The sequence below is a fragment of the Nomascus leucogenys genome, unplaced genomic scaffold, assembly GCF_006542625.1.
Source record: "Nomascus leucogenys isolate Asia unplaced genomic scaffold, Asia_NLE_v1 Super-Scaffold_258, whole genome shotgun sequence".
Classification (NCBI taxonomy): domain Eukaryota; kingdom Metazoa; phylum Chordata; class Mammalia; order Primates; family Hylobatidae; genus Nomascus; species Nomascus leucogenys.
This window is the reverse complement of record NW_022095769.1, coordinates 3,870,194-3,892,967: the sequence shown is the minus strand read 5'-3', so window position 1 is coordinate 3,892,967 and position 22,774 is coordinate 3,870,194. Positions and strand designations below refer to the sequence as shown.

The following is a 22,774-nucleotide window of genomic DNA, read 5'->3' as shown; positions in this document are numbered from 1 at the left end:
GGGAAAATGATAATTAAGTTTAAGTCATTGCATTTGTGATTCTACAAGTGAGTTAACTGCTTTCTTTTTTTAGACAACATGTGATTTTTTTCATAAATTATCCCTTCCTTTGCACTGATACTATTCAGGTTATCTGGAAGAGTTCATGTACCACTAAGAATGAACTATTGACAGTTAGGCTTAGGCTCCTGGTTAGAACACCACCACTCCTCTCTCCACCTTACCTTCTGTTTGTCCCAGTGCAAAATTTGTTTGTTCTTCTCTTGCTTAGGTGAAGATTGTCCCCAGTGGATGGTCCCTATCACAATCTCTACTAGTGAAGACCCCAACTAGGCCAAACTAAAAATTCTAATGGACAGGCCAGAGATGAATGTGGTTTTGAAAAATGTCAAACCAGACCAATGGGTGAAGGTGAGTTCGGAATCTTACCTAAACAGATTTCTCTCACTTATACATTTTATGGCCAGCTTTAAATTCTGCTTCAGTTTAGTAGTTTCAAAGAAAAAAAAAAACCTAAACTTTTCTTTGTGAGATTTAGGACGAATTTTCATATAGTATTGTTCAGACATTTGTCCTTATGTTAGGGAAGGTAGTGGTAGAGAAGCAGATCCAAAGGCATAGGACTAAGGAGGAGAAGAAAAACAAAAGTAGATTGAGTGTAAGCTTATATGAACCAAAATATTTGTAGTCTCACACCTTCAAACTCCCCTGTTATTGTAATGAAAGGTTAACTTCAATGATGTGTTGTCACCATATGTGTACTGCTGTAATCTAGTGAGAGCAGGCATAGATAATAATCGGTTCGTGTCACTGAAATGTAAAATTCCTTAGCTGGTATTTCAAAACCATTTCACAAAAATACCAGTAGGTATGAATTATTTTTCATTATTCTGTACTCTGTGCCTTTCATAATGAAAGTATTTACTACAAACTCTTAATTGTATGTTCCTAATAGGAATTACACATTTTATCAGACATTTGTGCTTTTTGAAAAAGAAAGCCCGCCGGGCGCCACGGTAGCACTTTGGGAGTAATCCCAGCACTTTGGGAGGCCGAGGCAGGCAGGTCACTTTGGGAGGCCGAGGCAGGCAAATCACAAGGTCAGGAGTTCAAGAACAGTCCAACCAACATGGTGAAACCCTGTCTCTACTAAAGGTATGAAAAAAAAAATTAGTCGTGATGGCGTGCACCTGTAATCCTAGCTACTCGGAGAGGCTGAGGCAGGAGAATCGCTTGAACCCAGGAGGCGGAGGTTGCAGTGAGCCGAGGTCGCGCCATTGCACTCCAGCCTGGGTGACAGGGTGAGACTCCATCTGAAAAAAAAAAAAAAGCCATGTTCCTGTTTATCAACTTTTTATTTTTTCGAGTTGGGGGTCTCACTATGTTGCTTAGGCTGGATTCAAACTCCTAGGCTCATGCGATCCTCCCACCTCAGGCTCCAGAGTAGCTAGGATTATAGCCATGAGCCACCATGCCTGGCATTGTTTTACTTTTTTAAATATATATTTAAAATATACTCACTGGAATATTACCATTTAAAATTATCTGGAAGATTATGTTGTAGCAATATGAAAAATTTCTTATAAATGAGAAAAAAGTTATGTACACTACAATTTTGATTAGGTTAAATAAAGGGAATCAATAAAGTGATAGTTGAGTTAAAATTGTAGGGGTGGTTTTAAAAATGTTTACATATAAATAGTAAAATATTTATATCTTACTGTTTTACCATTTAACTATTTTGAATATAAATGTTCTCAAAAATATTTTTTGGCTATTGGTAAATAGCCTATAGAGAATAATGCAGTTGCCAGGTGCAGTGGCTCATGCCTGTAATCCCAGGGAGGCTGAGGCGTGGCGGATCACCTGAGGTCAGGAGTTCGAGACCAGCCTGGCCAACATGGTGAAACCCTGTCTCTCCTAAAAATACAAAATTAGCTGGGTGTGGTGGCGGGTGCCTGTAATCCCAGCTGCTTGGGAGGGTGAGGCAGGAGAATCACTTGAACCTGGGAGGTGGAAGTTGCAGTGAGCTGAGATCATGCCACTCCCCTCCGGCCTGGGCGACAGAGTGAGATTCCATCTCAAAAAAAAAAAAAAAAAAAAAGAATAATGCAGTCAGTAATTACCTCACGCCAAAAATCTTATGAAATTGCCTTAGGTCCATGTAATTCTTTAAAATTGGGATCTGAAAATTGTTAATCCGTTCAGTCTCTGTGCTTATAAGATCAATGTTTGTAAAGGCCTAAGCTTTCTTAGAGATTCTACTGTCCAGGTGTTTTCATATATATTAAGTATTTTCTGTAAACCTAAAATTGAGGTTAGAAATAGAAACTTACCCACATTATTTTGTCCCTTCCATGTTCTTTCTACTGTCCCTCACTTTGGCCCCCACAATTTCAAGTTTCCCTTTTCTTTTGTCTGTGCATTCATTCTATCTTGATGTGTTGTCTTGTTTTAATCCATTAGTTGGCATAGATGGTCTTAACTGTTTTTCATCCAGGTATATCTAAAACCAGAACTCCTTTTAAACATACAAAAGGTTGATTTAAAAAATTAATGGAGCTGTTTAATAGTACTTACTGGATATCTTTGCAGTTAAACTTAGGAACAGTGGGGTTTTATCGGACCCAGTACAGCTCTGCCATGCTGGAAAGTTTATTACCAGGCATTCGTGACCTTTCTCTGCCCCCTGTGGATCGACTTGGATTACAGAATGACCTCTTCTCCTTGGTGAGCATCTGTGACTTAAGTAATATGATGGATTTTGCTGATTAAAAGATTTTATTTTTCCTGGAGTATCTGAAACATAATTAGAAGAATATGGGTCTTCTTGATGGTTAAAAACACCTTTGGGACTAGAGCAAATGACTATTTTTAATATGACAAGATTGAGGCTATATAATTTAAATCCCATTTCACTACTCCTAAGCCAGCTTTCTGAAACTCTTAATTAAACTATCCTTTGTGAGGCAAAAAATTCCTTTCTTTTCAGTAGAAATAAATATGAGCCTTGAAGAAATGAACTCTACTGATAGGTTTTTAAAATAATTAAGTCAGAGTGATTTTTTTTTTTTTTTTGAGATGGAGTCTTGCTCTGTCACCCAGGCTGGAGTGCAGTGATGCAATCTTGGCTCACTGCAAGCTCTGCCTCCCAGGTTCATGCCATTCTCCTGCCTCAGCCTCCTGAGTAGCTGGGACTACAGGCGCCTGCCACCATGCCCGCCTAATTTTTCGTATTTTTTAGTAGAGACGGAGTTTCACCATGTTAGCCAGGATGGTCTCCATCTCCTGAACTCGTGATCTGCCCAGCTCGGCCTCCCAAAGTGCTGGGATTACAGGCGTGAGCCACCGTGCCCGGCCGATTTTATGTTTTTCTAAATAGTGGTTGTACTTTGCTGGGAAAGCCAGAATTTTTAAACATCGTGTTCTTATTTCAAATTATATCCCATTAGCTTTAGAATTATATTTATATTTGGCTTTCTTCCAGAAAGGATTTAAAGCAGCAATTAGTATTATTTTCTTTATGACTTCAGCATAGGTTAGGTAATTTCCAGATGTCTTTATGATAAAATTGTCGTATTCCTCCTAGTATTCCTTTAAATTGGACTGGAAATTTTCCCTCCCCTCTGCAGTCACTGGTTTTGGATTCCGCCTTTGTATAAACACAGATTAGCATTGATGCACAAAACCTCACATCTGCTGATCTAATTGCTGAGAGAGACCTGTCCCAGGAGAGTGAGCTGTTTGTGCAGTTGGCTGCTATAACAGAAGTTCTTTTTCCTAACTCTGTTAGTTCTGAAAGGACTTTGAATTTGTAGTGCCTTCTAGTTTATGTTCTTTTAGAAATGAGTAAAGGAGAGGCTTAAGTTGACACAGTTTGCAGGTCTGGCTTTGAAAGAATGTCTGTCAACAACCAAAGCTCAAACTATTTTTGCAATTTTTCTGAAAGTATGAAAAATTTCAAAACAGTAACAAAGCCAAGTCCCCAGAAACTGAGTAGAAATAGAAGTTAACTGGTTTGTTGTTGTTCTCAAATTGTTGGGACTTTTAGTGTAATTTTAAAAAGTAGTTCTTGTATAAATAGCAAATAATTCATTCTAATTTTTCTGTAAAAAGAGAGAAAAAAGTAACAAAGGAGTAGAAAAGGAATGTTATCCGAATAGGATTTTTATTCTAACAGTGTTCTGAGCTTATACAGTCCCATTTCCTTAAACCAAAGAAATTGCTAGCAGCAGATAATGCCAAAAATGCATGCTTATGTTTTTTGGTTTTGTTTGAAGACTAGGTTAATTTATGTTTTTTCCTATCCCAGGCTCGAGCTGGAATCATTAGCACAGTAGAGGTTCTAAAAGTCATGGAGGCTTTTGTGAATGAGCCCAATTATACTGTATGGAGCGACCTGAGCTGTAACCTGGGGATTCTCTCAACTCTCTTGTCCCACACAGACTTCTATGAGGAAATCCAGGAGTTTGTGAAAGATGTCTTTTCACCTATAGGGGAGAGACTGGGCTGGGATCCCAAACCTGGAGAAGGTAATGGATATACTAAATGGAGAAAGAATTAGGCAGAAGTTGGTACTTTTTTATGTGGTTAACAATATAATTAATATCATCTTTGTAGCTACTGGATGTTACTGTATATTCAGCAAGCCAGAAATTAAGACTTGAGTCTTTTAAGTCTACTGGTGAAGTTACATGGGTCAACAACACAGAAACAGTAGTGGTTATGTGTGTTCGATGCTAAATATAATTTGTGCACATGGTGGAAACAAAAGTCTTTTGCAGAATTCCAGAGGCCTATTTTTAGTCAAGAAAAGCAAAAGGGAATTTCAGGTTGTTTTGTTTTATTTATTTATTTATTTATTTATTTAATTTTATTTTTTTGAGACGGAGTTTCACTCTTGTTGCCTAAGCTGGAGTGCAATGGTGCGATCTCGGCTCACCGCAACCTCCACTTCCTGGGTTCAAGTGATTCTCCTGCCTTAGCCTCCCGAGTAGCTGGGATTACAGGCATGTGCCACCACGCCCGGCTACTTTTATATCTATAGTAGAGACGTGGTTTCACCATGCTGGTCAGGCTGGTCTCGAACCCCGACCTCAGGTGATCCACCTGCCCTGGCCTCCCAAGTTTTATTTATTATTACCATAAATACCAGGCACCTTTATGTATAACTTGTAAAGGTGCTGAGAGACACAGGGGTCAGCTTTTTTAATTAAGGAAATTATTTGCTTTCTACATGTGTTCTCTGCTCTGTGATTATTTCTATAAGCATATATTTACTCTTTTTGCTCTCATTTAAAAATTGGGAATGACTAAAGGTTTTACATATCATTATTTTTTATCATCTGCTAATAACTAAAGGTGGTGTTTCCTCCTGACCAGTCTTGATCCAGAAGTCTTTTGTAATAAAAATAGTAGCAATACCTAGACCTCTATGTCTTGTCTTTTTTTTTTTTTTGAGATGGAATTTCACTCTTGTCACCCAGGCTGGAACGCAATGGCGCCATCTCGGCTCACTGCAACCTCTGCCTCTCGGGTTCAAGCGATTCTCCTGCCTCAGCCTCCCAAATAGCATACCACCACGCCTGGCTAATTTTTGTATTTTTAGTAGAGACGAGGTTTCGCCATGTTGGCCAGGCTGGTCTTGAACTCTGGGCCTCAAGCGATCTGCCCGTCTCAGCCGCCCAAAGTGCTGTATTACAGGCATGAGCCACTACAGCTGGTCCCAGCTTCTATGTCTTTTCTTCATTGATTCAACAAATATTTATGTAGCTAGTAAATGCCATATACTATTCTAAGAGCTGGTGATACAGCAGCAACCCAAATATTGCCTTATATGGCTTATATTCTAATGGGAGACATAGCAAATAATTAAATGTATAATGGTCTAGGTGGCAGGAAGTATCATTAAGAAAAATAAAGTTGCCGGGGGTGGTGGCTCACGCCTGTAATCCCAGCACTTTGGGAGGCTGAGGTGGGTGGATCACAAGGTCAAGAGTTCAAGACCAGCCTGGCCAAGATGGTGAAACCCTGTCTCTATTAAAAATACAAAAATTAGCCAGGCATGGTGGCGGGTGCCTCTAATCTCAGCTACTCGGGAGGCTGAGGCAGAGAATTGCTTGAACCCAGGAGGCAGAGGTTGCAGTGAGCTGAGATGGGGCCACTGCACTCCAGCCTGGGTGACAGGGCAAGACTCTGTCTCAAAAAAGAAAAAAGAAAAATAAAGTCGTCAGATAATAAGGAGTGCTGGGCCACTATTTTCTAGAGAGTGTTTGGGGAAACTGTCTCTAATAAGGTGATACTGAGCATAAACTGAGACATGGAGAGAGTTATGAGGATACCTAGAAGAAAAGTGGTTCAGAGGAAACAGCAAGTACAAAAGACCTGAGATGGGAGCATGCTTAGGGTATTCGAGGAATAACAGGAAAGCTGCTGAGTTCAGGACAGGATCGAGTGGGAGAGGGCAATGGGAGACCTTTCTGATCCTATAGAACCTGTTTGCTACAGTGAGAAGTTTTTTGACTTTCACATTTAGTGATATGACACGCTAATTAGAGAGTTTTGGGCAGGGGAACTTGATTTGATTTACTTGGCTTTCTGAAGAACAGACTAAAAGAAGACGAGAGGAGGCAGGGAGACCATTCAGAAGGCTATTTTAGCAATCCAATTGAGATGCTGGTTGCAACTAGAACTTACAGGTGGTAAAGTCTGTGTATATTTCAAAGGTGGAACTGAAACTATTTGGTGAAGGATGGACTGTGAGGTGGAAAGAAAGAGAAGTGTCATCAAATTTTGGCCTGCAGAACTGGAAGAATGAAGTTGCCACGTACAGGGATAGGGAAGACTGCTGTAGAAACATTTTTTTCTTTTAAAGATACAGAGTCTTGCTCTGTTGCCGAAGCTGGAGTGCAGTGGTGCAGTCATAGCTCACTGCAGCCTCGAATTCTGGGTTCAAGCTATCCTCCCACCTCAGCCTCCTGAGTATTTGGGACTACAGGCATGCACCATACCCAGCTATGTTTTTTTTGTTTTGTTTTGTTTTGTAGAGACAGGATTTCACTATGTTGCCTAGGCTGGTCTTGAACTCCTGGACTCCAGAAATTCTCCCGCCTCAGCATCCCAAAGTGCTGGGATTGCAGCCATGAGCCACTGTGCCTGGCATAGAAGCATATTTGTGTGTAAGAGGGAATCGGGCCAGGCGTGGTAGCTCACACCTGTAATCCCAGCACTTTGGGAGGTTGAGGTGGGTGGAACACCTGAGGTCAGGAGTTTGAGACAAGCCTGGCCAACATGGTGAAACCCCAGCTCTACTAAAAATATAAAATTAGCTGGGCGTGGTGGCACACGCCTGTAGTTCCAGCTACTCAGGAGGCTGAGGCAGGAAACTCACTTGAACTGGGAGGCAGAGGTTGCAGTGAGCCGAGATCACGCCATTGCACTCCAGCCTGGGCAACAGAGCGAGACTCCGTCCAAAAAAAAAAAAAAAAAAAATGAGGGGGTGGGAATCATGTCACACATGTGGCTCACACCTGTAATCCAGCTACTCAGGAGGCTGAGACAGGAGAATTGGTTGAGTCCTGGAGTTGAAGCCCAGCATGGGCAACATAGTGAGACCTCATGTCTTTAAAAAACAAAACAAAACTGGATGAGATCAACCAGTGACTGAGTGTAAGTGGAAAAAAGAGGTCTGAGTTCAGGATTTAGAGATTGTGTGGAAGAGGAAGAATCAGCAAAAGAGACAGACTGGCCAGTGAGGTAGAAGGAGAGCCAGGAGAGAGAGGGGGTATCCCAGAATTTAAATAAACAGCAGATGAAAAGAAACAGTAGATGAAGGCAGAGGGAATGTGATCAGCTGTGTCAGATGCTACTATACTAAGTCAAACAGAATGATGAAGGCTAATTCAATATTACATTTAACAAGTTTTGTGGAGTAGTGGGGAACAATAATGAATTCTCCACTTTTGGAGCAGGTTCTTTAGAATAGGAGGAGAGGAAATGGAGACAACACACTTAGACAACTTTTTAAAGGAGTTTTGCTGAGAAGATCAGAGAAAAGGGGTAGACAAGAGAGAGGTGGGGTAAAGGAAGGAATTTTTAAGTTGGGAGATTTTATATTGCATTTTCTGCAACTATTTGAACATATGCAGTAATAATGGAAAAATTCATGTTTTGTGAGAGAGAGGGGTTATTGCTGAATAATCAAGAGGAGTTGAGATCCAGTGCAAAGTTTAGGAGTTGGTTTTAGATAGGAGCACAGATGAATAGTGACAGGATAGGAGTACATGGACACAGATGCATGTAAATTAATGGATGTTGCACTTTTCTTTCATGATGATAACGTGACACTTTTTGACTTCAAAACCATCTTTACAATATAGGGAAAGTGCCTTCAATTTCCTAGCTATACAGATGGGAGAATGAAACACGGCAAAATAATAAAATGTTGCCTTGCATCACACAGCGTGTTAGTACCAGAGCCAGAATATAAATTACTTCTTGTAAGAATCATCACAATAATGTGTAGTTATCTATTGATCTGTGATGGTTTTCTTAAAATTATTTTTGGTTAAATTCTGATTTAAATATAGCAAAATGAATAATCTAAATGTTACAGTTCATGACTTTCGGCAAACACGTACCACATTTCCATCACCCAGAAAGCTGCTTGGGCTCCTTCCCAATTGGTCCCTGCTACTTGAGCCTCCCCTGCCTACCCCACACAGGCACATGCCATTCTGATTTCTTTCACCTAGATTAATATTTATCTCTTCTATTTTATATACATAGAATCATATAATGTGTGTTCTGTTCTTATACCTGGCCTCTCTCACTAAGCATAATGTTTCTGAGATAATCCGGGTTGTTCATTGCTTTTTATTGCTGAGTAGTATTTCATCATATGAATATACTACATTTTATTTGTCCATTGTACTGCTGCAGTTCATCAGATTTGTGTGCCGTTAACTGTTTTTTTTCTCAATCATTTGTTTCCTGGATGTTAACTTTTTTTGAGATATAATTCACATACCATAAAATTCACCTTTTTAAAGTATACAATCAGTATTTGTTAGTATGTTCACAAGATTGTGCAACTATCACCTCCATATTTCCAGAACAATTTCTTCACCGTCCCCACTCTCAGTCCCCCACCCCCCGCAAAAAAAAAGCCTTGTATCCACTGGCAGGCACTCTCCATTTCCTGGCAACCACCAATTTACTATTTCATGGATTTACCTATTCTGAACATTTCATATACATAGAATCATAAAATACTTGGCCTTTTATATCTGCTTCTTTCACTTAGCATAATATTTTCAAGATTCATCTATGTTGTAGCATGTATCAGTCCTTCCTTTTATTTTTTTTTTGGTAACGGAGTCTCACTCTGTTGCCAGGTTGGAGTGCAGTGGTGTGATCTCGGCTCACTGCAACCTCCGCCTCCTGGGTTCAAGCAATTCTCCTGCCTCAGCCTCCCCAATAGCTGGGGCTACAGATGCAGGCCACCACGCCCAGCTAATTTTTGTATTATTAGTAGAGATGGGGTTTCACCATGTTGGCCAGGATGGTCTCGAGCTCTTGACCTCGTGATCCTCCTGCCTCAGCCTCCCAAAGTGCTGGGATTACAGGCGTGAACCACCACACCCGGACCCCCGGGTCTCTTTTATAAGGGCACTATTCCCATTCATGAGGGCTCCAGTTTTTGGCTATTATGAATTCTGTTATGCACATTTGTATACAAGTTTTTGTGCAGACGTGCTTTCATTTATTTTCGAGATACCTAAGAGTGAAATTGCTGAGTCATATGATGACTCTGTTTTTTTTTTTTTTTTTTTGAGATGGAGTCTCACTGTGTCTCCAGGCTGGAGTGCAGTGGGCATGATCTCAGCTCACTGCAACCTCCGCCTCCCGGGTTCAAGTGATTCCCCTGCCTCAGCCTTCTGAGTAGCTGGGATTACAGGTCCATGCCACTGCACCTGGCTAATTTTTTGTATTCTAGTAGAGACAGGGTTTCACCATGTTGGCCAGGATGGTCTCGATCTCCTGACCTCATGATCCGCCTGCCTCAGCCTCCTAAAGTGCTGAGATTACAGGCGTGAGCCACCGCGCCCGTCCTTTTGTTTTTTTAAGAGACAGGGTCGGCTGGGTGGCAGTGGCTCAGGCTTGTAATCCCAACACTTTGGGAGGCCAAGGCAGGTGGATCACCTGAGGTCAGGAGTTCGAGACCAGCCTGGCCAACATGGCGAAACCCTGTCTCTATAAAAATGCAAAAATTAGCCGGGCGTGGTGGTGCAACCCTGTATTCCCAGCTACTCAGAAGACTGAGGTGGAGAATTGCTTGAACCTGGGAGGCGGAGGCTGCAGTGAGCTGAGGTCATGCCACTGCACTCCAGCTTGGGCAACAGAGTGAGACCACATCTCAAAAAAAAAAAAAAAAAAAAAAAAAGACAAGGTCTTGCTCTGTGCCCAGGCTGGAGTACAGTAGTGTGATCATAGCTCACCGCAGCTTCAACCTCCTGGGCTCAAGTGATCCTCCCTCCCCAGCCTCCTGTGTAACTGGGCCTACAGACATATGCTACCATGCTTGGTTAATTATTAAGTTTTTTGTAGAAACAGGGTCTTGCTGTGTTGCTCAGGCTGGTCTTGAACTCCTGGGCTCAAGCAATCCTCTTGCCTTGGCATCCCAAAGTGCTGGGATTATAGGCATGAGCTGCTGTGCCTGGCCATAACTGTATGTTTAACCTTTTGAGGGACTGCCAGACTGATTTTCTAAGTGGCTTCACCATACTGTGTTCCCACCAGCAGTGTTTGAGGGTTTCAATTTCTTTTTTTCTTTTTGAGACGGAGTCTCGCTCTGTCGCCCAGGCTGGAGTGCAGTGGCACCATCTCGGCTCACTGCAAGCTCTGCCTCCCGGGTTCACGCCATTCTCCTGCCTCAGCCTCCCGAGTAGCTGGGATTACAGGCGCGTGCCACCATGCCTGGCTAATTTTTTGTGTTTTTTAGTAGAGACGGGGTTTCACCATGTTAGCCAGGATGGTCTCGATCTCCTGACCTCATGAGCCACCCCGCCCGGCCGAGGGTTTCAATTTCTCCACATCCTTGCCAACACTTGCTATTATCTTTTTTATTATAGCCATCATAGTGGGTATGAATTGGTATCTCATTGTGGTTTTGATTTGCATTCTCCTAGTGATTAATTATGTTAAACATCTTTTTATGTGCTTATTGGCTATTTGTGTGTCTTGGAGGAATGGACCCATCAGATTTTGATTTTTAAAATCTAAGATTTCAATTTATTATACATAGAGCATACTAGTTCCATATGTGATCTTTCTTTGAACCTTGGGTCGAAACTGCATGATGTAAGCCTGTTCTTTTCACACATAATCCTTAGCAGAGTAGTTAACTAGACTGAGTAAACATTTAGTAAATTCAGATAGTTGGCATTCGTGACTGTAGATAAAGTCAGCAAGTTTATTTGCTTGTCTAATCTATTTAGCATATCACTCTTATGATTTGATAAATGTAAAACAAGTATTCTCTCAGGTATTAAGTTAATTGAGTGTGTTTGTTCAAGACCGTAGAATTGGTATAGCACAATTATAAGATATCCAGATGGCAAACTTACAAAAATAGGCTTTTTAAGTAGTCTTATGTCTCTTTTACTTCTCAAATCAGGTCATCTCGATGCACTCCTGAGGGGCTTGGTTCTAGGAAAACTAGGAAAAGCAGGACATAAGGCAACGTTAGAAGAAGCCCGTCGTCGGTTTAAGGACCACGTGGAAGGAAAACAGATTCTCTCCGCTGATCTGAGGAGTCCTGTAGGTTTTCACGATAAATTCCCTTGACATATAGGTAACTACATCATTTTGTGAAGCACGGAACTTTTTTTTTTTTTTTTTTTTTTTTGAGATGGAGTCTTGCTCTGTCGCCCAGGCTGGAGTACAGTGGCGTGATCTCGGCTCATTGCAGCCTCTGTCCCCTGAGTTCCAGTGATTCTCCTGCCTCAGCCTCCTGGCTAGCTGGGATTACAGGCGCTGCCACCACACCCAGCTAATTTTTGTATTTTCATTAGAGATGAGGTTTCGCCATGTTGGCCAGGCTGGTCTCGAACTCCTGACCTCAGGTGACCCACCTGCCTTGGCCTCCCAAAGTGCTGGGATTACAGGCGTGAGCTACCATGCCCAGCCTGGTACTTTTTTTAATAGCCAAAACTGACCTAAGAACTGACCCACAAACCACGTCTACCTCTATTTTAATATATACTATTTAAGTGGTTTATAGTCATCTTCTTACTTGTTTAAAGTTTCTCAGTCAGTGTTGCAGTGCTGAAAGGTGATTAGCTGTGCACATTCCCCTGAAAGCTGCTGTGCTCTGCTGGTACAACATGCCATTTACCTTTGTGGTTGCTCACAGGCACTGCTAGCTCCTTAACTACAGTTTGTAATATCCACATTTATAATATTTACTTTTTTTTTTTTTTGAGATGGAGTCTCACTCTGTTACCTAGGCTGGAGTGCAGTGGTGTGATCTCGGCTCACTGTAGCCCCCGCCTCCTGGGTTCAAGCAGTTCTCCGTGCCTCAGCCTCCTGAGTAGCTGGGATTACAGGCACCTGCTACCACGCCCAGCTAATTTTTGTATTTTTAGTAGAGACAGGGTTTCGCCATGTTGACCAGGCTGGCCTGGAACTGCTGACCTCCGGTGATCGCCTGCCTCGGCCTCCCAAAGTGCAGGGATTACAGGCGTGAGTCACCGCAGCCGGCCAACATTTACAATATTGTTTACTTGCTTTCTGTCTTTTCTTAGTATTAGAATACTTGAAACAAGGTACATTTAATCAAATGACTTATTTTTTGTCCCTGTATTCTCTTGTAGGTCTATCTGACTGTTTTGAAGCATGGTGATGGCACTACTTTAGACATTATGTTAAAAGTAAGTATATTTGAGAAGGCTCCCATTTCCTGCTTTTGAGCTTGGATAGACACACAGTACACCTCTAAATGGTTAAAAAAAAAAAAAGTCCTAGAAAAGAAAGATGCATATTGTAGACATGCAAGTATTTTAAAACTGTGAGAGAATTATATGTCTATCCATATATGTTATTAGATCAGTATTATCAGTATGATGCCAAAGACGTCTTATTTTCCCCACCTTTTTTTACTCACTTTATGCATCTGAAATCTTTTTTTTTTTTTTGAGACAAGCTCTCACTCTGTCACCTAGGCTAAAGTGACATAATCATGGATCACTGCAGCATCAACCTCCCAGGCTCAAGTGATCCTCCTGCGTCAGCCTTCCAAGTAGCTGGAATTATAGGAGTGTGATAACCGCACCCAGCTAATTTTTGTGTTTTTTGTAGAGACAAGGTTTCACCATGCCCAGGCTGGTCTCAAACTCCTGGGGTCAAGTGATACACCCACCTCAGCCTCCCAAAGTGCTGGGGTTACAGGCATGAGCTACTGTGCCCAGCTGAAATTTTAACACTGAAATAAATGTTAGTTTTGATTAACAAGTCACTTTCTTTAAATTTTATCTTCAGTGTAAACTTACTTGGGGTTCTGCCCATTTTAAGCAAAACGTTTGTTTCTGTGCTTAGGTTCTGTGCTTAGAAGGTTTGTTTTTGTGCTTAGAAAAGGGATAGACAGATGATGATCAAGTGTCTCAAGCATCTGAGCTATGGCAGGGTCCTTTATTAATAGACGAAATTAATTCACCTGCCTTCATAGTCTCTCTAGTTTTCCCAGGGTAATTGGCATATAATTAAGCTCTGACTTAGATAAAATATAGATAAAACTTTCCATGTCCTCATAATGGCAGCAATGTTTGAAATTTTCAATCAATAGTAGTACTGTGAAGCAAATGCTATCTCCAGTCCCTATTCATACAGTTCCGGTCTATAAGGAAATGGCTTGAGTGCACTGGCTACATTAGAGGTGGAGGTAGCCAAATCTACTTTTTAATCATTAAATAAAATGTGCAAAATGTGCCTAAAAACCCATTTGTTAAAAGATCCACGCTTAGGACAGGAGTGGAATGTGCTCTACTGTCTCTACCTTTCATGGATTAACAACACTCTTCTGACTTCAAGGGAGTTCATGATAATCAGCTTCACTGTAGAAATAGCTCTAATGATCATAATTGCAGATCTAAATTCTGATATTTTGGTTTTAAACAAATCCTCTGAAAAATGATTAGGATGTCTGAAAATAGAAACTTTAAGAAAGTTTCTCAAAATGTACTGCTTTACTCCTGTTGTAATAGGTTTACTTTCTTTTTTTTTTTTTTTTTTGAGACAGAGTCTTACTCTGTCACCCAGGCTGGAGTGTAGTGGCATGATCTTGGCTCACTGCAACCTCTGCCTCCCGGGTTCACGTGATTCTCCTGCCTCAGCCTCCCAAGTAGCTGGGACTACAGGCGCCTGCCACCACACCCAGCTAATTTTTGCATGTTTAGTAGAGACGGGGTTTCACCATATTGGTCAGGCAGGCCTCGAACTCCTGACCTTGTGATCCGCCCGCCTCGGCCTCCCAAAGTGCTGGGATTATAGGCATGTGCCACCATGCCTGGCCTGCTTTCTAAGAATATAAAAGTTATATTTGGGAGAGCTGGGCATGGTGGCATGCACCTGTAGTTCCAGCTTCTCAGGAGGCTGAGGCAGGAGGAGCGCTTGAGCCCAGGAGTTCAAGGCTGCAGTGAGCTATGATTGTGCCACTGCACTCCAGCCTGGGTGACAGAGCAAGACCCTATCTTAAAAAAGACCCTAAAAAAAGTTAAATTTGGGTTTACCTTCCACCTGAACATTAAGGTCCCTTCTCAGTCTTAATATTCTGTGAACCTATATACTATAAATGATATGTATGAAATGGGATATTTGATTTTTTTTTCATCTAGTCCATGATGATATGGAAAAAGATAGGGATTCTGAAAATTTCATGGCAGATACATTGACATTTTCATGTCATGGCACTTTTAAGATTTTCCACAAGTATGTGTATTTATTAAGAGTTTGCACTTATTTAACCCAAGGGAGTTCACGATAATCAGCTTCACTATGGAAATAGCTCTAATGAAGGCGGAATCATGGTTCTTCAAGAAGCCATTTGGTAAGAGATGAAGAAGGTTGTCTTATGATGGTAATTTAGGAATAATATAGCAGGGTTAAAGAACATTAATTCACAGTATATTTGAAATGTGGTGTTAGAGTGCCATCTAGTGGACTAGAATAGCAGGTTCTCTTTGGAGGAAAATGCTTCCTGAAAGCCAGAGGTTCAGACCTTGAATATTGGAGCTGAAAAGGGCCTTAGAAATTATCTGTCCACTCATCTCATTTTACACATAGGGAAACTGAGACCCAGAGGGATGAAGGACTTAGTCAAGATCATACAGCTAGTTAGAGGCAAAACTGGGACTAGAACCCAGATCTCCCAAGGTCCTATCTATTTTACTGCACTGCTGCTCAGAGTCCAAAGGGGTCAGGCATGGTGGTTCATGCCTGTATTCCCAGCCCTTTGGGATTACAAGTGATGGGAGGATCACTTGAGGCCAGGAGTTCGAGACCAGCCTGGGCAACATGGAGAAACTCCGGCTCTACTAAAAATAGAAAAATTAGCTAGGCATGGTTGTAGTGAGCTAACACCATTGCACTCCAGCATGGGCAACAGAGCGAGACTGTATCTCAAAAAAAAAAAAAAAAAAAAAAAATAGGGAGACCAGCCTGGTCAACATAGCAAGACCCTATCTCTGCTTCTTATAAATTAAAATTGTTTATTGAAAAAAAAAAGTGTCAAAAGGAAGAGGAAACTGAGAGCTTTGATGAGGTCTCCAGACACTCTGGTCAGTGTTAAATCTTAAGGGGTAGAAAAGATCAAAAGAGTCTTGGAGACATAGCTCTTATACATTTATAGTTCTAATTTTTAAGAATTACAACATTTTGTTTCTGATTATGAAAAAAGATTTTATATATATATATATATATACTATGGAAGATTTAGAGACTAGAAAAGTATAAAGAGGAAAATAAAACTTACCTGTAGTTTAAAAAGCAGGTAGCAAAAACAGCATGTATAACATGCTCTCTTTCCAGATTTGATAATGTACATATAGTAGTAATTTTATTTTTTCTTTATGCTTCTCTGTCTTTCAGATATTCTGCATTCGGTATGTGCTGCTTTTGCAGTTAAAAAGTGTGAAGATGCATAATCCCACTGATCAGAAGCCATCATTAATTAATACTACCATTTTGATGTATTTCCAGGGGTTCTCCCCCACCCCTTTTTTTTGGAAACACAGTCTTGCTCTTTTGTCCAGACTGGAGTGCAGTGGTACGATATGGGCTCACTGCAACCTCCACCTCAGCCTTCCAAAGTGCTAGGATTGCAGGCGTGAACCACTGCGCCCAGCCATATATATATATATTTTTTTTTAAATTTAGGATCATTCTGCTTCATCTACTTTCTTCACTTAAATACAAGAACATGTTTATGAGATATTTTTAAAATATAACTTTCAATAATGCATTTTTATAAGTAATTACAGTATTCATTTTCAATTTTTCACTATTATAAATTAATTTGATGATTTGGTATAAGATTACTAATGATTAGTTTGTTCTTCTAACACAGAACATTAGCCAGATATCAATAATGTAAAGAATTTGGCTATGATAGATTTTACCTCTTAGATCTTGATGTTAAACTGGTCTGAACTAATGACAGGCTGTTCATCTGGTAGCATTTACATCTAGTGATTTACTTACTGTAACAGCAGATGACAAATTTAGTGCCAAAGCATATTTTTTTCTTTTTTTTTTTTGAGACAGAGTCTCGCTCTCTTGCCCAGGCTGGAATGCAGTGGCACGATCTCAGCTCACTGCAACCTCCCAGGTTCAAGCGATTCTCCTGCCTCGGCCTCCCAAGTAGCTGGGATTACAGGTGGGCACCACCACACCTGGCTATTTTTTTTTTTTGTATTTTTAGTAGAAACGGGGTTTCACCATGTTTGCCAGGCTGATCTCGAGCTCTTGACCTCAGGTGATCCGTCCGCCTCGGCCTCCCAAAGTGCTGGGATTACAGGTGTAAACCACCGCACCTGGCCCAAAGCACCTTGAAAAGTATTCTCTTTCGTTAATATAATGCCCTGCCATTCTCACCTAGTGAGAATATAGAACTTAAGTTTTACCTTACTGGGGAAGAAAGCATATAATCATATGCAGAACATCCAAGGGAGAGTTAACTATTCCTATCTTTATCTTTTTTCCTGTAGCTTCATAAACAAGCAGATATGCAAGAAGAGAAAAACCGAATTGAAAGAGTCCTTGGCGCTACTCTCTTGCCTGACCTGATTCAAAAAGTCCTCAAGTTTGCACTTTCAGTAAGTTACGGTGAAAACTGCATTTAGAAGTGAATCGTTACCCATCTGTGACGAGTGTCTCTGATTCAGCTCTGATCCTCTTGAGCTGCCTTAACCCTAACTAAAGCTTCCTTTTCCAGAGAAATTGGCTTGAGTTTTTGTTACTGATTTCTGTTTTTCTCCCACTAGTGGCGAGAATCATAATAGTTGGGAGAGTAAACAAATTGTCTCTCCAGAATGGAAACTATGAGGACAGGGACTCTTGAAAACTGGGAAACTGGCTTATGCCTTTGCTTACTTTGTGTCTCTTCCTTTCTTAAACCTATAGGCTCCTAAGCAAGTATCTGTTGAGCAGTCTGTCTGAACCTGTCTCAGTACCTCGTTCTCATTTTGGTTGATCTTTAGGTTAAACATTATCTTCTTTGCTGAGAACTGCTGGTTCCAGTTATTCCTAAAACAAGGAATAAGTGTCTTCAGTGTGATTACTTCAGTGTCAACAGTATGTTGCAATTTCTGGTACCAGAATATGTTTTTGATACGCTAGACTTTTAGCTCTGTTTGTTTTTTAGGAAGAGGTACGTCCGCAGGACACTGTATCGGTAATTGGTGGAGTAGCTGGAGGCAGCAAGCATGGAAGGAAAGCTGCTTGGAAATTCATAAAGGACAACTGGGAAGAACTTTATAACTGATACCAGGGAGGATTCTTAATATCCAGACTAATAAAGGTATGTGAAAAATTTTGAGTAGCTTGCTAATCATGGATATTATTGAGTGACATCCATGATTCACTACACCCATACATTGTGGTCTTTGCTCTTTAAATGTTTCCTACGGCCAGGCGCAGTGGCTCACACCTGTAATCCCAGCACTTTGGGAGGCCGAGGTGGGCAGATCACCTGAGGTCGGGAGTTTGAGACTATCCTGGCCAACATGGTGAAACCCTGTCCCTACTAAAAATACAAAAATTAGCTGAGCGTGGTGGTGTGTGCCTGTAATCCCAGCTACTTGGGAGGCTGAGGCAGAGAATCGCTTGAACCCGGGAGGCAGAGGTTGTGTGAGCCGAGATGAGGCCATTGCACTCCAGCCTGGGCAACAAGTGTGAAACTCCGTCTCAAAAAAAAAAAAAAGTTTCCTTAAATAGTTACTGGCTTTGTTTAAGGACTTCTCCATCTCCCATCACAAATCCTTTATAACAGACTGAAGTTGGCAGAGAACAGAATGATTTGTTTTTAGGGTAAATGGAAGTTTGTTCCCAGCCTCTTTTAGTTTCACTTACTGTTTAAAACCATTGTTTTGCAGCTATCAGTTGAGGGATTTGCAGTTGATAAAATGGCTGGAGAGGTTAAGGTAAGGAAAATACTGTTTACTCTTCACTTTTCAATCTAGTAAGTAAAAACAATAACCTGGTTGTAATTATAGTATTGGGACAATGTACTGTAGCATCTCTTGTGTTTTTGTTTAGAGAAAGACATCATGCAGGGCTGTAGAGGCCATATTAAGAATTTCCTGGCCGGGCGCGGTGGCTCACGCCTGTAATCCCAGCACTTTGGGAGGCCGAGGCGGGCGGATCACGAGGTCAGGAGATCGAGACCATCCTGGCTAACGCGGTGAAACCCCGTCTCTACTAAAAATACAAAAAATTAGCCGGGTGAGATGGCAGGCGCCTGTAGTCCCAGCTACGCGGGAGGCTGAGGCAGGAGAATGGCGTGAACCCTGGGGGACAGAGCCTGCAGTGAGCTGAGATCGTGCCACTGCACTCCAGCCTGGGCGACAGAGTGAGACTCCTTCTCAAAAAAAAAAAAAAAAAAAAAAGAATTTCCTAAAAATGGCCGGGCATGGTAGCTCACATCTGTAATCTCAGCACTTTGGGAGGCCGAGGCAGGTGGATCACCTGAGGTCAGGAGTTCAAGACCAGCCTGGGCAACATGGTGAAACCCCAAATTAGCTGGACACGGTGGTGCACACCTCTAATCCCAGCTACTCGGGAGGCTGAGGCAGGAGAATTGCTTGAGCCCAGGAGGTGGAGGTTGCAGTGAGCTGAGATCGTGCCATTGCACTCCAGCCTGGGTGACAGAGCAAGACTCCGTCTCCAAAAAAAAAAAAAAAATTTCCTAAAAATGGAAAGCCTTCGAATGGTTTATAAACAAGGCAGTGCCTTGATCTGATTTGTGTTATAAAAATTTCAGTCTGGCTGCAATTTGGATAATAGTTTGGAATGGGGAAGAGAAGATGTTGGGAAGCTAACTCTCCCAGCAAGAATGATAGAATAGCTTACAGTAGGGTAGTGGCAGTAGTGGAGGAGACGGAGTAATGGAGATTCAGGGGCTTGAATTTGTTAACCATTAGTTCAACAATATTTATTGATTGGCTTCTCTGTTGTGAGCGTACCTGGGAGAGGAAGAAAAACAAGCCAGGATAATCCCCAGGTTTCTGGTGTGTAAATGTTGGTACTACTTACTGAGATGGAATGGAAAAAGACTTGAGGCCCTGAGAACTGAACCATGATTAGGAGCCTTGGAACAGTAGCAGTTGTCATCTGTGTAAATAAGGTTATTGATTTCTAAAAGGTCTCTGTTTAATCAGATGGATTAGTCATTCTGTCTTTCACACCTGCGGTGACTAAAGGAAAAGCCCTATCATTTTGCCAGCTGGTGTTTAAGAGTTGCTTTGTTTTCTATGAAACCAGGTGTACTCCATTAGAAAAGTTTATTCAACTTTTAATCATTAAGCATTGTGATAAATTATAAACTCAGAAATTGTTTGTTTTACTGTATTAAAAATGTTGGATTCCTGTAATTCCAGCATTTTGGGAGGCTGAGGTGGGAGGATTGCTTGAGCTCAAGAGTTCAAGACCAGTCTGGGCAACATGGTAGGACCCCATCTCTACAAAAAGGAAAAAACAATTAGGCCTGGGAGTGCACGCTTGTGGTCCCAGCTACCCAGGAAGTTAAGGTTGGAGGTTTACTTGAGCCCAGGAGGTTGAGGCTGCAATGAGTCATGTTCGTTTCATTGCACTCTAGCCTGGGCAACAGAGTGAGACCCTGTCTCAAAAAAAAAAAAAAAAAAAAAAAAGACCATGGGGTGTTAAATTATTAGGGCACAGCAGCAATTTAAACTTCTTTGTATTATCATCCCTTACAAATTAATCTTTATTTGAAGCAGCCAAAATGTGTTGAATCCTTAAGTACTCTGTGCTAGGTATTTTGTCAAATGTTTATATGGATTGTCTCTTTAATCTTCTGGAGTGAATATTTTCTCATAGTTGAGAAAACTGAGACTTAGAGCAGTTAATTTTCTCACAGTCACAAGCTAGTACATGACCAAGCCTAGATTCAAGTTCCAAGTCTTCAGTCCAAAGACTGTATTTACCACGACACAATTAGCCTAAAAGAAAGGCAGTAGGTTCTGTCTCTTTATTAACTTTTGATTAGTTTGTTAAGCATAGAATATTTAAGGGGAGAATTCCTATATGCAGGTCCAAGGAGTTGCTTGTTTTCTTTTAGCCTGAGGGTCGCAGTGGTAAATTCTCGTGCCTCATGAAGGATTCTGCATCCTTCATATAGACCAGTGGGTATTTTTTCATAACCTGTAATATTAACTTCTTACTGCTAGTAATGATCCCGCATTCTGGGTTGTTTTATACCAGGCTTTCTTCGAGAGTCACCCAGCTCCTTCAGCTGAGCGTACCATCCAGCAGTGTTGTGAAAATATTCTGCTGAATGCTGCTTGGCTAAAGCGAGATGCCGAGAGCATCCACCAGTACCTCCTTCAGCGGAAGGTCTCACCACCCACAGTGTGAATCCTGAGGTGCCGCCATTGGCGGTTCTGCTGCTTCGCTGCAGGGATAAGGTGGAGCTACCGAACAGCTGATTCGTATGCCAAGAATTTGGAGTCTTCTTTCAAACCAGTGGGGGCTGGACAATGAATGTAGTTAACTGGTTCCTGCTCACATTCCAGAATTAAATTCTATTGAAAAAGGAAAATCAGCAATTCAGCAAAAAATAAATAAAAAATAAAAATGTAAATACGATAGTAATAAAATAGAGCATAACGAAACTGAAACTTTCTGAAGCCTTGTCAGTGGTTAAAAGTATTTAACACCCTACTGTTAATGACAGATGTTCTGTTTTTATAACCTACCAAAAGGAAACTAGAGGCTTCTTGGTAAAGAGGATTTTTGTGAAGTGGGTTCTGCAAGCAGCCTATAAGCCAAGGGTGGTGTCCATTTCTGGGAATGGTTAAACACAAAAGGCTGATAGCTGGTATAACATAGTTGGAGTCAGTGCATAATTCCAAGTGGCTTTTTTTTTTTTTTTTGGCACGGGGACTGATCAGGAAGATATATTCCTGTATAACTCAATCTGAACCAAGGATTGTAGTTTAATTTTCCTCCTTGCCTTCCCTTCTGTGTGACCCCTTGGCCAAACAAACAAACAAACAAAAAACAAACAAAAAATAAAACCTACCCTGTTCTGGTTTTTTTCCTCCCTTTAGTTCCACCCCCAACCCCCATTCCCCGGTGTCCTTCTTAGAGATAAATAATAAGGAAACATCTTTCATAGTCACATTAAATAAAGAGAAACTGATATACATTATTTTTTTTCTTTTTAAAGATGACTTATAAGAACCCTGAAATTCATATAGGGGAGACAATAGAAATAAAAAGATCTTCAGCCAGGCCTTTCTGAAGGAGTTATTCTGCTAAAAATGGTCTTAGTTGTCTGACAAGCCAGGTATTGAACCTCTTCATAACAGTATCACCACTGGCTTCTCCTGGTTCATTTTATGCGTGCGAGAAGTCAGTGGTAACTGCTGCAGGGCTTATACATTAGTGGTAACTGGTTTAAAAAACAAAGACTGTAAGCCTGTGTGTGCCACTGTTTGCTTCAACAGTATATCCTACTAACAAGCCTCACCTATTTAATCCAATGAGTTTTAAATCTAAATCTCATTCCCTTCTTCTTTCCCTTTTTCTTTTTTTCTTAAAAAATTTTTTTGTTAACAGAAATTCATATTTGGTGTGGCTCAACTATTTCAGAAGGTCATCAGATTGTGAGACTGCTTCCTTGAAACATTTTTGTGCTATTGTTTTAAAAAAATAACAATTAAAAAACAGTTGGCGTTAATAAAAATGTCAATGTGAAACTGATGTGCTGATTCACTTTATTCTCTTTGATAAGAAACTAAACTTTCCTATCATTCAGTAGGCTTATGCAAAGTTATACTATCATAGGATTTTTCAAATTCAAAAAAATCCAGTTCCTTAATTCCTAATTTATAGATCTTAACAGAAAAATCCTGAGATTCATTCTAAATCAGTTCTACATTCTCAAAACTCTCTCAGAGACTCTTACAGTCAGCATTCAGGAATGAACTTGAGACTTCCTCAGTCCCTAGTTTTGAGGTACCCTAGTTCAGGCACCATG

At 41.0% G+C, this 22,774-nt stretch overlaps 1 protein-coding gene across 1 annotated transcript; it reads left to right on the top strand.

Annotated features, from left to right (window-relative positions):
• Positions 1–324: 324 nt before the first annotated feature.
• On the top strand, positions 325–21,407 carry NPEPPS (aminopeptidase puromycin sensitive). The gene is given in 9 exon segments (XM_030808033.1): positions 325–411; positions 2,596–2,730; positions 4,313–4,532; positions 11,678–11,820; positions 12,876–12,932; positions 17,262–17,369; positions 17,918–18,073; positions 18,648–18,695; positions 20,995–21,407. Coding segments are annotated over 9 exon segments (1,080 nt in total). The 5' UTR covers positions 325–351; the 3' UTR covers positions 21,148–21,407.
• Positions 21,408–22,774: the final 1,367 nt, after the last annotated feature.